General features: G+C 46.8%; 1 protein-coding gene across 1 annotated transcript in view; it reads right to left on the reverse strand.

Moving 5' to 3' along the window:
* Positions 1 to 16,822, reverse strand: part of B4GALNT3 (beta-1,4-N-acetyl-galactosaminyltransferase 3) — a 57,619-nt gene extending 40,797 nt beyond the window's left edge. The window contains exon 1 of the mRNA XM_085324125.1: positions 16,774 to 16,822. Within this exon, the coding sequence (XP_085180251.1) occupies positions 16,774 to 16,822 (49 nt within the window). The remainder of the gene's footprint in view (positions 1 to 16,773) is intronic.
* Positions 16,823 to 17,126: the final 304 nt, after the last annotated feature.

Raw genomic sequence — 17,126 nt, forward strand, 5'->3', positions numbered from 1 at the left:
TTGCAAATTTCCTAAGGTGCACTCCAGGTCATTAATGACTATGTTAAACAGTATTGGACCCACTATCAACTCCTGGGGTACAGCATTAGCCTCCAGCTGGAATCCATACCATTTGACATTTGCTTTCTTTCAGTCCTCAGGAACCTCCCCAGTTGTCACAATCTTTCAAAGATAATCAAGAGTGGCCTCATAGTGACTTTGGCTAGCTTCCTCAGCACTTGAGGGTGCATCCCATCAGATCCTATCAACTTGATATGCCCAAATTGTTTAAATGTTCCCAAACCTGACCTCCCTCCATCAAGAGTAAGTCTTCCTTGTGCCAGACCTTCCCACTGGTCTCAGGAGACTTGGATTCCTGAAAGCCAGTCTTACCAGTAGAGACTGAGATGAGGGCAGCATTGAGTACTTTGCCTTTGCTGTGTCCCCGTCACCAGGTCTCCTGCTGTATGCAACAGCAGATCCACATTTCCCCTCATCTTCCTTTCACTGCTAATATACAGCTGGTAATACCACTCACTTTCCTCACCAGATTCAACTTGAGGTAGACATTGGCTTTGCTAACCCCACGCCTGCGTGCTCCGACTCGGTCTCTATTGCTCTCGGATCATCTGATGCTGTTTCCACTTCTTGTACACTTCCTTTTTTATGCCTGAGTTTTGTCAGGAGCTGCTTGTTCAAACATGCAGGACGCCTGCTGCTGTTGCTCGACTTCCTGCCTGTGGGGATAGATTGCTCTTGAGCTGGGAGGAGGTGATCCTTGAAAAATCAACCAGTTCTCCTAGACTCCTCTTCCGCACAGGGCTGTATCCTGTGAGATTCTTCCAAGCAGATGCCTGAAAAGGCCAAGGTCTGCTCTCCTGAAGTCTAGGGTTGTGAACCTGCTATTTGCCTTGTTCCAAGTTAATTTGGGTCTGTTCACCATGCCAGCAAAGGGCATTTGTGAGAGTGGTTTTAAGTCACCTGGTTGTCTCAATATATTGACAACTGAACTCCAAAAGTTTACAGCTCACAGGCAGAATTTTCAAAAGCAGTTAAGTACTCCAAAAGCAGAAGTCTGACTGGAAAATACTGGGATTTGTGCCAACAAAAGTGCCTTTCGGAAGTCCATCTTAAGATGGCAATACAGTTAACTATTTCAGAGCTTCCAAAATCACTTTGTACCTTCCACTACCTTTCTGAAATCAAATACTCCCTCTCCCCTATTAGAACTTCCATCTTCTCCACAGCAAATTTCAAATCTGCTCTCAAGACAAGAATTTTTGTGATATTGAAAAATTAGAATGGGGGGAAAAAGAGAACTGATTGAATAGTAGAAGGAATAGTGACAGATATCCTAAGCTATCTTTATTCTTCATGTTCTTAGCATATTCATGAGATCCCGATTTTTCATTCGAATAAAGTAACCACAGAATAATATCCAGATCTGCATTTCACAGGATTCAAAAATCTTGGAGCAGAACGTAAATCCTGYTTGCTGCGGTATAGGGCCTTGCCTATTACATTGTGTAATGCTCATAATTCACTCTTAGACTCTACTTAGATAACTGGTGCCAAAATGATACAATTAGATTTTGAGCAGCCRATTGTCCGTGAGCTTATCCATCCATCCAAAAAGTTCCACTGTGATGCAATACGCTAGCAGGTAAGTTGGCAAGTTAAAACAAAATGGATAGGTTCATTTCTCTACTACTGTCCACTGCATCTTGCTGACGGCTAAGCCAGAAAAGATMTGGTTTACTGCAGGAAACAGATTTGGCAGTTTCAAAACTGCCCAACAAGCTGCTCGTAAGTCTTCACTTGTTCAGCTGACACCACGAGTGACAATCACACAACATACGTCATGCACCTGATTTTTACTGCTCTTAAGGATCTTAACGATTTTTTGTATGTTTTCTGCAATGCTGACTGAAGTCATTAGGTGTTAGTTCAGCATTGACTTCACCATCTCACCACTTGAAGATGGAGCTTCCACTGTCTGAAAAGCTGCTATACTGATGCATGAAAATTCACTCATCCTAAATACAACACATATGAAATATTCAGACAAGCACTATGAGCTGTAAACATAGAATGAGCATGAACCATTACTGCATCAACAGAGATGCGTTAGCCCACGTATTTGAGCATTTTAGTGCAGTCGGTGACMTTTGGGCATGTCCTAGATGCTGGCTTATTCTCCTTGACTGTTTTTCAGTCACCATATGGTGGTGAGAACAACATTTAAGAATACGCGTGCTTCCCAGGAGTGTTGGAAAGCTTGATTGTCTCACTAAAACACCGAAAATGAAAACACTATGAGTCCAATTCATGGGGTCTACGCATTCAGGTTCACACAGCCTTGATATAGAACTGTTGCTGCTCATATCTGAAAAATCTGGCCCCTAGGCATTCCAATCCTCATTAGCAGCAAGAGACACTGTAGTGAGACAAAACTTCTCTCATCTGGGAATCTCTGCATCTCTCCAGCTCTGAGGCTGGCAAAGTAAGCCTCAATGAATTTAACTTCAACCGTTTGTAACACTGTATAATTGGGAGATGTCAAAATGACATTCTTACGCATCTTTGCACATGGTTAAAAGTATGATTGTCACTAACCAGATTGGACTCACAGCTGTCACAGAAATTTGGTGAAATCAGGTTTGTGAAGTGTTCATCTGCTGTGAGTAAGCGACCTTTGCAGAGGGATGCCCTTTATGAACACATCTAATTGTTTTGGGCTCTTGCATATAGAAGAATTTAGTTAGTAACTTCATCTCTGCTACAGACTGCTAAAGAAGAGTTACAATAAGCATTAAAAAGAGTAAAATTTTCCATTGAACTCTACAGAACTCTTTAGGGTGCTTCTAAATTTAAGTCCCATAGCTAACCCTAGTGATTCCTGCAGATTTTCTCCGCAAAGGCCGAGTCCACTTACGGTAACAATGCAGTAGAAACTCTGTAGGTAAGCTCTTACCAAACAGCACCATAAATGACAAGAAAGACACACTAGATATAACATTATAATAAAATTTATAGCAATTGTGAAGAAGGTAACAGGATAGGAAAAAAGAAAGTGGATTTTCTACTAACTCTGCCATAAAAAGCTCACTGTCCAGTCTCTCCTATCCCCTCTCAGTTGCTCTCTCCACGCTTGCTCTTTCATTTCATTTCTCCTTGTCATTCCATTATACTCTTGAACTCTTCCAGCCTTCAACAGTTTTTAGGGAGCATCCAAACCTCCTGAGCTCCCCACAACCCTCCCAAAGCTCCTCCTTCAAGTCCTCTCATGTTTCCCTGTGAGCTCCAGCTCCTCTTTCATCAGCTGCCTGCAAGTCCAGCCCTGGTCTTACGGCACTGGAAAGAAACGCAACCTGATAGTATTAATAAAGGACAGCCAGGCCCTTCCTTTCCCTTTCATCTCGTCTTCTCTGGGTGTAAGTGATCTGCCTGCTGCAGAGGCAGCGAGCAAGAGCCTGCCCAGGCCCGGTCAGCACTGCTGTGCTGGGCCCTGGCGCTGACTCCAAGCCAGGTTGACATCCAAGCAGCTTCGTGACCCAAGACCCAAGACATGGCTTTCCTTGACTACTCCCAGTCCCATGCCAGCACCTCAGGTGAAGATGACTAGAGAGGTCTGACTTGGCTGCACACATATGGCCCTGCTTCTTGGTGCCTGTGGTTTTCAGAACAACACAAGCGGTCACCTTTGCTGCCTGCCCCATCTCCAGGATCAATCCAGGGGGGTGCAGCCTCCCCACTGGCCGCAGCACTCAGTGTCATTGCTGGAGGCAGCTAAGCCACACACATATGCACATACACATGAACAACTCGCAGCCAGTACAGCATCCAGATCTCCCCTCCTAGTGGAGCGTCCACTGGAGGTAACTTCTACCAAGTTGTCTGAAGTGGCTCAGGCAGCGCTCTTCTCCCATGCAGCCTCTTGCACCACCAGAGCTTGAGGTCCTGCCGTGTTTCATCTGGAGATGGTGGGGTATCCATCCTCCTGTGCGAGAGCCCTGTGCAAACTCAGCAGCTGCTCCTTGGTCCTTTCCTGTTGGGTGTCTCATCTCTTCTCATAAAAGCCAATTAGATTACCTGACTCATACCTCACTACTGGGTAAAGTAAAGGTGGCAGACCCTGACATGATAAAGCAAAGGATAACTAAGTGTCATAGAAGAACAATTTATAAGATGCTCTTCTCACCCAGGGCTTTCCCATATAAGATAAGGGAGGGGAAAAAAAAAAAAACAAAAACAAAAAACAAAGTTAAATAGTTGCAATGGACTCCTAGAGCTGTGGGAATGGCTGAATGCGATGGACATCAAAAGGCCCTACAGATCCCTGATATGTACAAGGGTAGGGGGCAACCCTAAGTGCTGATGTGCCTACCTACGGTGCACAGTTAGGCTTATCACCACAGAAAAAGCTCTTATTTCTTCCCCGCCTGACACAGGGGAATAGATTGGTTGGGAGCACGATTCAGGGAGGAAGAGGCACTTATGAACCTGAGCTTGAAGGCTGAATCCCTAGTGAAATCCTGACAACTTCACTGCTGCCAGCAAGACAGCAGCTGCAGCAGAGCACACCGACCCAGCAGCCTCATGTGCCAGCTTTAACCAGACCCCTCGAGACACAGACAGTTACAGCCAAAGAGGGGATGCAGGACAGCATCTCAGTATCCCATATTTTGTCTCTTTTAGTTGCTTGCTCCAATTTTCTCGGCTTCTGAATCAAAAGAGAATTTTCTAACTGATGGTGCTTAAAACCACAGGCTGAGAAAACAAGCCAGGTTATTTTTTGCTCCTAAAAAAAAAAAAAAAAAAAAAAAAAAAAAACTCAGAGGTCTTGCCCAATGGTAAAAACTGACCAGCTGCTTACTTGTGTATACAGCTGAATACAATTTGTATAGGGCTGTACAGTTGTAGGAGCTAAAGGAACAGGGCAAAAATAAGTTGCCACAAACAGTAACATTAAAAAGATTTTTTTTTTTTTCAATGTTCATCTTCCCAGTGATTTAAAGTAGCTTTCTCTTAGTTTTCTGGGGTATTGAACTACCCTAGGAGCAGTGCAAGGAAGAAAAAGACATATTTTAACTCCATGTTTTTGTTTACTCAGAGATGGCCAGTTTTTAATTCACGTCGTACAAACATTCACAACAAACCCACGTTAGCTCGCCTTAGCCAAATCAGGAGAAAGCAAGCAAAGCCCACATAATGAAGTTGATGCTGTTTCGCAACAGCTACATTTGAGGAGATTTTGATCTGATCCTAGAAGTTCCATGAACAAACGCACAAGTGAAATAATATATTAGATTATTTATTGCAATTTCTTCACTCAACTCTAAGAGCCTCTGCCAGAAATAGAGTTACCGCGCATGGAACAAAACCCACAGAGGCCCGCCCAGGCCTGTTCAGCATGCGGTTGTGGTCCAAACTTGCTGTATTTTGCTGTTTTCAATTAGGGACCAGAGCTGGGGCTTTAACGCCAGAATGAAAAGATCTCTCTGAAAAGGCACAGCATATGCACGCTACCTCCTGCTGCATGAAATTTAAAACCTTACACAGGAATTTAGTAATTAACAGATCAGATCAGATCACTGTTCATCCCATCAGATAATCTAGCTTTGACCAGTGGCCAATATTTAATTCTTAAAAAACAGAGAAGAAAACCACCTTGAAAAGTACCTTTAGCTGTATTACTTCACAGAAGAGGAAAAAAATGTCCTCATGACCTATGCAAACAGTCAGCTCATACCCTGCAGCACAAAATCTGATTATTCTCCTCTTACCATGCATAGTTGCTAGTGTTGTTATTAGTCATAAAACTACTCAGCTTGCGAAAAAAAATCCAGCCACATCATTTGCATCATTGGCTCCTGTAGCTCTGAATTAACGATGTTGAAATTACCCTGCACATACATGATAGATGTTATTTTATAAACAATGCTTTTTAATTTAATGAAGTAACTCCTTACACTATAGGGCAGAACAAAATCAAGAGATGGATTAATTTTTAGAGCCATTTTGAATCCTGCTGGAGCACCAACTTCTAACTCTACTCTTTTAGTGGCAAAATAATCTTCCTTTCTCTTGTCACAAGTAAATCTATTCCGCCCTCAGCCATAACTGCTGTTTTTTCCCCTTGCTCCTTTCCAGATATGACAATTTTTGAAGGAGGTTTGCTTGGATTTTTCAAATCCAGGTAAATGGTATCCGGTTTCTTGGTAACCTTTCCAGAGAATTCCAGTAAGGTAGAGGGATTCAATTATTTTGATGACAGATGTATTGGTCTGACTATATCAAATATCACATTAGCCTAACTAATAATAAGGTTCTTAAGGCCTGGTTTTGATCTCAGAGCCTCTGTGGTAAATCTGCAGCAACTCTCCTGAGTTGTAGAGCTCTGAGAACAGAACTTCACCCCCACAGTAAGTTCTGCCCTTTTTTGTGCTCCTCTAAGGGTTGATCAGCAAGAAGCCATCAAAGCAACTCACAGTAAAATCGGACTTCCAGGGCCCAGCTTGCAAACCCAGGAGCCCAAACCAACAAGTGCTTGTCCAAAGGGGCACTTCCCTGGAGTCAGTACCTCACGGCACCACCGTACATTCCCCTCCCATATTAGSTCTTGGAAATGAGACAGTGATGTCCAGAGTCGAGAGCTCTGGCCATAATCAGTGCAAACACCTGAGGAAATCAAGATATTTGAGCCCAGCTTGATGCTAGCACAGAGGACTCGATGGCAGATGTTGTTCCACCAGGGAGTGAGGTGGGTGGTTAACCCAGCAGCAGAAGCTGGGGTCCCTGGGGACAAGTAGGGACCTAAAGRAGAGCTGGGAATGAGCAGCAACGCGGTGCCCCAGCCATGGGCCGTTATTCCTCCCAAATTCAGTTCAGTTCAGACATGAGGTTCTTAATAGAGGCCTACCTGGTTAAATCAGAGCTGTGTTTGGCCCAGAGCCTTAAAAGGACTTACCAGGTGCTCCCTGCACYCTCTTGTCCTTCTAGCACACATCAGTGTCAAACGCCAGCTGCTGCAACGCTGACACCTTCCTGCCATAGAAATTCTAGCGCAGTTTTGATACAGATATCCAAACATTGTGGAGTGCTTAACTGTTACCATAGCCTTGTGCACTACAAATAGCCTGGCTGAGGTAAGGGCCTGCTGATGGTCTGGAAACTGGAGGAGGTTCTTGGAAGCAACTGATGGCATTTGGACACTCATATAGGAAATACACTTGCACAAACATGCTTGCAGACAGTTCCTCATCAGCTTCCCATCCCAGAAGAGTGCCAGGGGTTAGTTCATCCACCTTGGAGACAGTGCTGACCTGTTGCCTCTAACTATTTCAGCTCTGCTGCCCCAGTCCTAGTCTTTTCCATTACCCACTAATCCTGACTGCTTTGTAGTTATTTCCTTGGATGCTTATCTATACTCTTAATCCTAGCTCATGCTCTGGGTGTTTCCAATTGATTMCAGGGCTCCCTGTGTCTTGTTCCCTTTGCACCCCATCTAGGAGGCACAATYCAGGCATGGCAGCCTCTTCCTCAGTGCCTTCCCTAACAATGCTGCTGGCAATTCTTTTATTTGAAATCTGTAATCTGCTATAGCCTTTCCCTCCAAATCACACAGTTTCAACAGCATCAGACTGAAACATCTGAATAGAGGTCTCCTTCAAACTAACCAGCACCGTAATGGTCCTACTGGGCCTTCATGGTGCACAAGTATGATCTTCTCAGGTCTCGTGGTCCATACCAGCCCCAGCCAAGTGAATGCAGGGGGAAGGAAAGGGCTCCATTTTGCCTCCACTTCCCTCAAGGCATTGAAGAACCAGCTGCAGYGAGCTCTACCTTGCTCCACTTTAGATCAGTAGGATTTTTGCCATTGATCTCCAGAGGAAACTAGTTGGCTTATACCATTTTGCTGATGGATATTTATAGGTGTCTGGAAATGCATAAATATCATGCTTGGTGCTGACTCCTACTCCAGATGTAACCCTTCCTCACACCTATTTTCTGCTGTCTCAGCACTATACAGTTTAGACCGTCTCTTTACTCAGTATTTCTTGATTATTCATTTTCTTACTTCACCATTGCCAGGTCCCCAAACAAAGTGCTTGAGATTGTTGCCTGCAGATCTTTGCCTGGCAGCATGGGGGCACAGGTAATACTTTGCTCAGGCCAGGTACATGGCAGGAGGTCTCAGAGCTACAGCTGCTCACTGGAACCAACAGCCTGTTGCTGCAAGAGGTTTCTAAGAGCTGCCCGAGGCAAAAAAGCCCAGAACATCTGATATAGCTGATACTTTCCCTCCTACTGAGTAGGTGGATAAAAGTAACTATTTGTATACAACCATGAGGAAACRTCCTAAACAGTGGCACTACTCTGGAGCCCACACAATTCTCATCTATGACAGACGTAGCTCAACTCCATGCACATCTGGCCCAGGAACCAGCTCCATCCAGGAATGGCTATGTGGGAACGTGGCAGAATCAAGTCAGGGACTGGTTAAGAGCAGAAGACAGTGGTCTAGTGGGAAGAAAGTCTAGCATTCACTTGCACTTCTTTCTGCCACGTTAAGAGATCTAAGAAGGTCTCCAAAGACACGGAAGTCACTCACCCTGAGCCTGTCTGGATTCTCCTTTCACCTACACACCATTTCGCATCTTTCCTTAGCCAGTTTCATACACTTCACTTTTAGTTCCCTTGGCTGTGACCTGTCAGTCTCATCTCTGCCTGCATGTCAATAACTCTAATTCATCTCTAATACCAWAATAAAAGCCATAGAGGTTTTGATWTTGCACATTTTGACAGGTTCATAAGCATCTCTGTTTCTTTTTATTTTGAATTCCTAAAACTAAATTTCTGAGAGTGAGGTAGAGAAAGTCCACGAGATATTGCTGGGAGATGGTAGAAACACTCTCTGTGACACCCTACTCTTGGGAACCAGTACAGTCTTTCCCACAGACAGAGTACAGAGGCAGTATGCAATACCTGACACTAACTCTTGGTATACACCTTCAAATCAAAGACTTCCTGCAGGAAAACTATCGAGTCAGGCACTAACAGGCTGTCCCTGGACTGGACATCTGGCAAACACCACGGAGCATGTGGCTTTCAAGGAGAGTTTGACTCCCGCATGAGTTTTCTTCAGATGTGGAGCARGCGCATCTGGCCTCCTCACATGCGTCAGAAAGGCACAGTTTAGCTTTGCGGTTATCCTGCAGAAGGATAGGGAAAAATTGTCATAGAGTTGAAATCTTGAAATCCCTGTCGAATGCCTTTGTGCTGTTTGCATATTGCCTTGCCCAGCTAAGCTTTAAGAACGCCCTGCAGGGACCAGGCAACTGGTAATAATATCTGTTATCTTAACTGTGTGTAGTGCTATGGGAACACAAACAAGACTGTCAGAAATTAATGATGATTTCTCAGAATTTTAGACTGTTTTTTTAAACAGTTACATTCTTGTCACCTTAGTGAGCTACAAGTGACAACCCTTCACTCTCTTAGCAAGGATCTCTGCCTGCTGATATATAATGGTTTCTCTAAGTTTCCTTTATGGAGGTGCCTGACATCTTTGGGTACTTGCATACCTGCCAGCATTTGAAAGCTGCAGAAACATCTGGGGAAAGAAACAGGAAGATCTTGTAACTTCAATTAAATAAAATGAGATTAAGAAAGCTTTTGTTAAACAACCGAGAAACAGGATGCTAAAAAGAATATGGGTACACTCCCCTAATTAATTACAGACTCTAAATATACATGTGTCTCCGGGTATAGTTCCAGGCCTGAAGAGGTGTATACATTACACTCAGCTGCTTCCTTATTAGGAGTCTGGTTGATAAGTTAGTGTAGAAAGCCCCAGGACTGGAACAGCAAAGAATGCTGCTGGTCAGGACTAGGACTGTACAAAAGTCCCAGACAAGCTGCACCAAGCAAGCTGAGAAAGAAAACAGCAAGTGACTTTGCAGATTGCAAATACATTGTCTGCAGTTTGCTATGTTCTCCTTTTGGGCAAAGAGGCTGCTTTTTCCAGCTCTGCTACTTCAGATGAGTTAGCTTATCATAACTTTATGAAACATGTACTGCAGTGCAAACAGGCACATGTGTAGCCATGTTAGCTGGCTGCATCATACATGGTGGAAAGGGAAGGACTACAGAGGGCAGCCTGGACAGAGGAGGATGARGAGGAGAAGAGGGGGAAGATGGGCAGGTCTGAAATGATATAGAGGATTGCTGGTCTCCATTCTGATGCATCGGCAGAGCAGTGCTGGGGGAAGCTGCGACTGACCACTTCAGGGCAGTGACAAAGTCCTCCTGACAAAGGAACTGGCATGGGATAGCATAAGAATTTGAAACGGAGCTGCACAGTTGCAACCCTAGAAAGGAAACTTGCAAGTGCCATGGCCATGTCATGCCTTATTTATTTCAGGATTTGACCTACCACATTCRTAACTGCTCTCCACCTTAAAGGAGCAAGGAAGGGAAAACACTGTACTACATATCAAGCTGTGCAGTCCCTGGAGCTTGGCAGGAGAAAGCAAGGCTTTCAAGGTCGTAAAAACAGACAGGGGAGCAAACATGCCTGCTGGGGTATGGTGGACAGGTATGTCTGAGAGGCATGAATTCATGGGGAGCACATCTGCATACTYAGAAGGCACATGGAGGCTCGTGCAGCAGCGAAACAAGGCAGATGGACAGCCTAGAAGATGAAGAGATGGAGAYTGTCAATAGGAGGAGAGGGAGCAGCAGTAATGTGAGGCTTTGGATGCACCTCCCTACTGATGCAGGAAAGCAAGGAAAACTAGTGTGAAGGCAGATGGGAGTGAGCTCATGCTGCGTGTACTGAGATACACACTRGCATCATCTGGGTGCTGCTGACTTATCTGTGGGTGAGGAGCAGGTACAGAAATTGTGCCACACATCTGTGGTGTGCCTATGTATGTACAGTGATTCCTTAAGGCACTTAAAGAGGAGACATCAACACCTATTAACTGTAATTATTTACTAAAAAGTCTCTCACCTCTGGTGCTTTCACTGCGTCAGCATCCCAGAGGGAAGAATCCTTGCCCTGTCACTATGTATGAGGGGAAAGTAACCAGAGACCTTATGTCGACAAGGAACCAACATTAGAGGTGATCTTTTTAACTGTGACTGAAACCACTTGTTCCTCCAGTTGACTGCAGGTGCAGACTGCACCCTAGGTATGCTATTTTGCTATTATGCTATTTTGACCCAGCATCTAAGTCTGATCTCATAAATCCCAACCTAGGTTTTAATGTTAACCCTAAGAAAGTGGGTAGAATATAATAAACAGAGCCTCGTGCCCAGGCTCCATACAGAGGACACCATCCCAGCTTGCAGGCTTCTTATGCAGATCAGACACACAGTCAGGCAGACACAGAAGTGGTGCCTCTGGTCTATGAAACAACACACCATCCATTGCCAGYAGGTAATTTAAGAGTAGCAGCACACTGCTTAGTTGCTAAAACCCCTCACCTCACCTCCACTTTACACCACGGCCACTTCAGGCTCAGAGGAAGGAGGGAAGAACCACAGACAGATGTCTATTACAGATCAGCTCCACACAGGTCACCTCAGGTCAAGGAGGTGCATATAAAATTGTCCTGCTAYGAGCCCCGCTATCTGCCATGCAATGGAGCACAGCATCAAATTTCCTCRTCGCTAGAAATGACACAAAGTGAAGTGCAGGTGCTGCAATCCTTCTGCTGGGAAGTAGTAGCTCTTAACCTGGAACAAACAGGTTTGGCTGGATGCTCTCAGCAAACCCAAAGAACACAGGTGCATTTGGAGTAGGAGACATCAAAGGCTATTTAATGAGACTGTTTTAGCGCACAGAGCAACACTAGGTTAGACAGTCTTTCCCTTGAAACCTTAAATTGCTAATTCCAGTGCTCCTGGCTGATTTGGTAGTACTTAGAGCACACAAAGACCATCTCTAGGTGGAAAATGCCTTTAGAAGCTAAAGATATACACACCTGCAGAGACTAAAGTTACAACCATTTCTTTGCAAAGCTACAAATTCAAACATTACTGTCACAAATATGAAAAAAATGGCTTATTTACAGACAAATGCATGCAAAGAAACGCATAGTGATTCGTGCGTTTTCACTTAGGTCACAGACTGAGACGACAAGACCTAAGCACTGACGGACATAGCTGGTAAGATCTAGTTAAGAAAACAAACACGTGAAAGAAGAAACAGGATCCACGTATGTGCAGCTGTACAGATACATCATYCAGCACACTCCTGCTAAAGAGCACCCATGGCCCAAACCCGCGCGGCTCGGACCACAGCAGTGCTGTGCACCCCTGCCTTGCCCTCGGAGCATAGCAGCTCCACYGGAATTACTGACGCAGCCGGGGCCAGGCTGGGACTTTCCTTACTGTCTGTCACCAGCCCAAGTGGTGACACAAGGACGCATCACCACTGAGAGGTGTTTTTTCCTCTGCTCTTCTCATCACCCTCTCCCTCATTTGYTTTTTTTTCCTTGAACATGCCTGGCCTGGGAGTCCCCCCAGAGCAACCACCCCAGTCCTTCCCAGGGGCCTCCACCTCCACCCAGCCAAGCAAGGCAAGAAGCCACATGCCTCTGGGCAAAAGCTTTCCGAGATCTAAAGCTGTAAGCAGCTGCCCTCACCCCGATTCCTCCAGACCTATCACCACAGCACACTCGGGCTCGTGGTCATCCTGCTAACCAGCTGCCGGGGCAGGGATCCCTCACGAGGGTCCGCAGCAATGAGGGACCCATGCTGGAGCAGAGGTGTGGCAAGAAGCACAGAGCAGGGGAAGAAAAGATCAAGCAGCAGCAGCAGSAGACCACTGGGCACAGACCATGGCCTCTCACACCGCCTGGCACCAAAGCAGGGCCAAAGCATAACACATGGCAAAAACAAGGACAGTGCTGGACTGAGCCTGGGGAAGGGGGAGGAAAGGTGTTTACCTACGGGTTTGTTTAACTATCTTCTTTTTTTTACCTGAATCAGTAATTAAAAGTTTGTTAACTGGCAATAATTTAAGTCGAATTCCCCAACTCGACTGGTTTGCCCACAACAGTCACCCAACTTGATCTGCTCCAATTTTGAGGGTTAAGCCAAGAATTACAGGCAATCTTAAGATCTGCAGAGTCCATGAAACGAATCTCTGTGGATTTTAGCAGCTTGCCTGGGAGCAGAGGCCTCAGCAGAGCATGCAAATGCCCAAAGCCGCACAGAGCAGGCAGCAGAATACTGCAATGGTGGATTTTAATCAGACTGTTTTCAGAAGTATCTTTACCACAGGGATGCGGGGGGTCACCTCATGCTCCAGCCTCCATTCCTCTGCCAAAGCTCTAGCAAATCACGTTGTCCTGGCTTCAGGCGAAGCATCGGCCCCTTCTCTCCACCTTCTCCACCACAGCAGGGGGAAACCTCCATGCTGCTGCACAGTAGCCAAAGCACTTGTGCATCAAGTACCAGCTTCCCAGCTGCCTCGGAGCCTCAGGCACAGACGCCAACAACCTATCTGGCAGGGTCAGTGGAGCGAGCCCAATGCTGCAGCTGGAAAACAACTGTTCCTGGATAGCCTCTGTCAGCAAAGGCAAGTGATTTCAAATGGCTGTCTGGTTAGAAATTAGTATTTCCTCTCCAGCAGTTAACTCCAGAATAAAGTTCACTGAGGGGACGGAGAAGATGGAAGAATAATTTCCCCCTATGCCTCCCCACACCCCCCAAAAAGACAATTAAGGAGTAAGGAGGTCTCATGTTACCAGCAAGTATAGGGGGAAAAAAAAGCAACAACAACAACAACAAACACACATTTTTCCATCACAGAACAGCATTCAACTGGGAAAACACAATCCCATCCTCAGGCTTTTACARACAAAAGTGATACAACTGGCTTAAATCTCCATCCCCAGCAGTGCCCTGCAGGGTGACTCCAGCCCCAGTGTTTGTGTGTTCTGATGCTAGCACAGAGCTGCAACCTCCCTCCTGTCCTTAATCTCCCACAACGGACATGCTGCCATAAAGCTGCAGCAAGGACCCACATTGCAAGTATGTGAGAGCCTGGAGCATGAGCTGCCAGCATGAGAAAGAAATCCTATACCAGGGGACTTGCTAGATTTCTGCTACTGGGAAAGAGCAGGACAAAACCTTTTGCTTCCTCAGTTTCCCAGCAAGTCTTGGAAATTGGGTGGTGCATTCCTCACCTTGCCATTTTTTGGGCAAATTCTTGCCAGCAAAACCAGTAGCCCTGAGTTCATTTGGCACTGAGTGCAACTCCTCTTGCAGCTGCCCCAACATGTGTATTTTGACTTTCCTTATCCATGCTAAAAATATCTTGATTGCCCTCATGTAGACATTCCTCATTCTACTGTCAGCAGGGAAAAGCAAAGGAAAGCCAGAGACCCACTTGAAAGTTTTGTTTCCCATAGTTCACTGGAATGAAAATTACAGTGGTGCTATCAGGATGGAGGCATCTGCAGCTGGAGCTGACATGTCAGCAAGGATGGATCCTGCACCCCCTCCAGTTTCTGGAGCTYTCCCCTTCCTATGCACATAACATAATCACAACCTAGCAGAGGTCTGTGCACACCTCCAAACACAGCTGGAGAGGAYGCATTACAGATTAGCTGATTAAATGGATAACACAGCTAACGCGGCTGCCCTGGCTTCTCTGTTGTTTGTAGGGAGAGCAGAATCCTCATTTCACCCTCATTTCAGCAGAATCAGTCACCGGGAAGACCATGAACATGCTTTTCTATTTTGAGGGGGATTTGAGGGTTTTTGTTTGTTTGTTTTTTCTTCTTCCCCCTTCCTTCCCACAGCTGGCCTGGCTTTCCCTGTGAGCAGTGCCTGCCAGCATCCTTTCCAAGCTCCTTGCCCTTCTGGGGTCTGGACACTCAGGAAACAAAGAGTCCCCTGCAGCCAAGGACCTTCACAGAGTGAACTACACATTTCCTAATATCTCCATCCTAAAACCTGGCTCTACTCTCCCTCAGCTCTTGCATCCTGACACCCTGAGGGCACAGCCCTACARCACTCCAACCCATTGCTGGAATAAGTCTCAATACAAGCCTTGATTGCATTTCTTCTGGGCTTTCCTCAGGCTGTCAGAGGTGCTTGCCTTGCTCCACCACACCCCTGCTGCCCCTCGGACCATCTCCTCCTGAGCTGCAAGGCACCAGCGGTGCACACAGCTTACTGCAGGCCTCCCTGCGATGGGTACCATTTGCCATGGTGCTGCCCTGGTCCATACTGCAGAGGGGTCTTTCTGAAGGGCACAGTCCTGAGCACAGGCAGAAGGGAGAACGGGTTTCAGGGGATTTTTAGGGGAGCCCCCTCCTCTGCTGCACCTTTGCACCCGTTTCTTCCCCCAGGCTGTGCGACCCAGGCAAACACTGTGAATGGGAAATGTCAAAGGTGAGAATTGCTCCTCAGGGGCCCCGAGACAAGTTTCTGCTCCTGTGTTACACACACTAACAAAAGCGGGTCTCAAAATCCACTGGGGCAGCCAAACCAGTAGGACTGTATCAGCAGGGCAGGCTGGGTCCAGCGTAATAGGCAGTAACGAAACAACCCTCTTTCCCTCTGCACCAGTGGCAACCGGAGCCAACTGGTGCTTCTCATTCACTGTCCTTCGCATTTCGCAAGGATGAGTAACTATCACCATCCACATCTCTGCAGTCAAGGCTAACTGGGCCACAGCCTGCTGAAGTGRCTTGTTCTTAAGGCCTCAGCTGTTGAGCAACTGGGACAGCCTGCATCCTCCCCCCACCAACTGGAGTTGTAACCACTAGACCACAGCTCCCCCCTCAGCCTGCGCTGCTGGGAACTAGCTCGCTAACAGAGAGACAAGTGCTCATTCAGGGTGGGCAGCTCCTGCGGGCAGTGAAACCTTCAGCAGCTTGTTATTACAGGGCTGGGAGTGGCAAACACGCACAAGTTTTCTTGCAGCAGCCAAATCCCACATCTGCCCGGAGAACYGCTCCCTACGCCTGCTGCTCTGAAGACATCCAGGGGCAGAAATTGGCCACCCTGCCCATTTATATGACGTTCGGAGGGAGACAGAGAAGGAAACAGAGTTTCAGGGAGTCAGGATTTCCTACCATGTCCCAAGACTGCCCTGGCTGTGCCCAATTCCCCCCACTGCTCCGGCGTGTCCCCCCTCCTCCCCCCCCCCCAGCGGGGCATCCTCACCCCTCTCGGTGGGATGTCCAAGAAGCCAGTAGGCACTGGGCATGCTCCACACAGAGATTTGAGACCGTTTCCCTGCCTGCCTTGCCAGCTCGGCTGGGTCAGATGCTGCATTTGGCAAGAAAAGCGCTCTCTGCTAATTTTAGCATCCGGCTCTCCACCCAAGCAGCTCAAAGGCTATGGAAAGCTGGGCAGCACCGAGGTAATGAATGACTGGGAGAGTCTGTCTTCGAACAGCCCACACGGCTACACACTGCCAGCTAAATATAAACCCRTGGCAGGCAGAGGGGAGCCTGTGCTGCTGAAGCAGGTCCCTCCCTGCACAATGCAGAGAGAGAGAGAAAGGCGAAATCACAGCTCCAAATGGKGATTTGCTCCTGGGGTCTGGGCAGCTCTAGCAGTGCTTGCAGCCTGCCCAGAGGGATCACTGGTAATTTGGGCTGCAAACTCTCACGGTCTTCACAGGGTTGCATGCATTTTACATCYTTATAGACAGATCAGAAGCTTATGCCCTAGCTTGAGTGCACCAGTCAAAAGGAAACACAACTTGCAAATGCAGCTCATATAGCACAAATGAGTGCTTGGTCCTGTTCTTTCCCTTACCTGATCSTTCTCCATCATGCTGCACGTGGATGCGAAACAAACGCCCCATGGCGCATGGCATCCCTGGGGGTGGCAGGAAGGAAGGGACAAGTGCCAGGGTAGGGTCACCTCCCTTATCTCTAACCAACAACCTCCTGGGCACTGAAAAGCCTTCGCTTGGTGCTGAGGGTCTTAGAGCTTTTGCTGYGTCAACAGCTGTCTGCCATGTAGCACCAAAACAGAGGGAATGGCAGRAGGGAAAGGCTGATGCCTTCTGCCTACTAGGAAACGATTACCCAGCAGTGGGATACACTGCTGAGGCTGGCGGTTCTACTGCTTCCACCTCCACTGGGGGAGACAGCCCTTGAAACACA

Source organism: Rhea americana, unplaced genomic scaffold (assembly GCF_003343005.1).
Source record: "Rhea americana isolate MKP2758 unplaced genomic scaffold, rheAme1 scaffold_9, whole genome shotgun sequence".
Lineage (NCBI taxonomy): Eukaryota > Metazoa > Chordata > Aves > Rheiformes > Rheidae > Rhea > Rhea americana.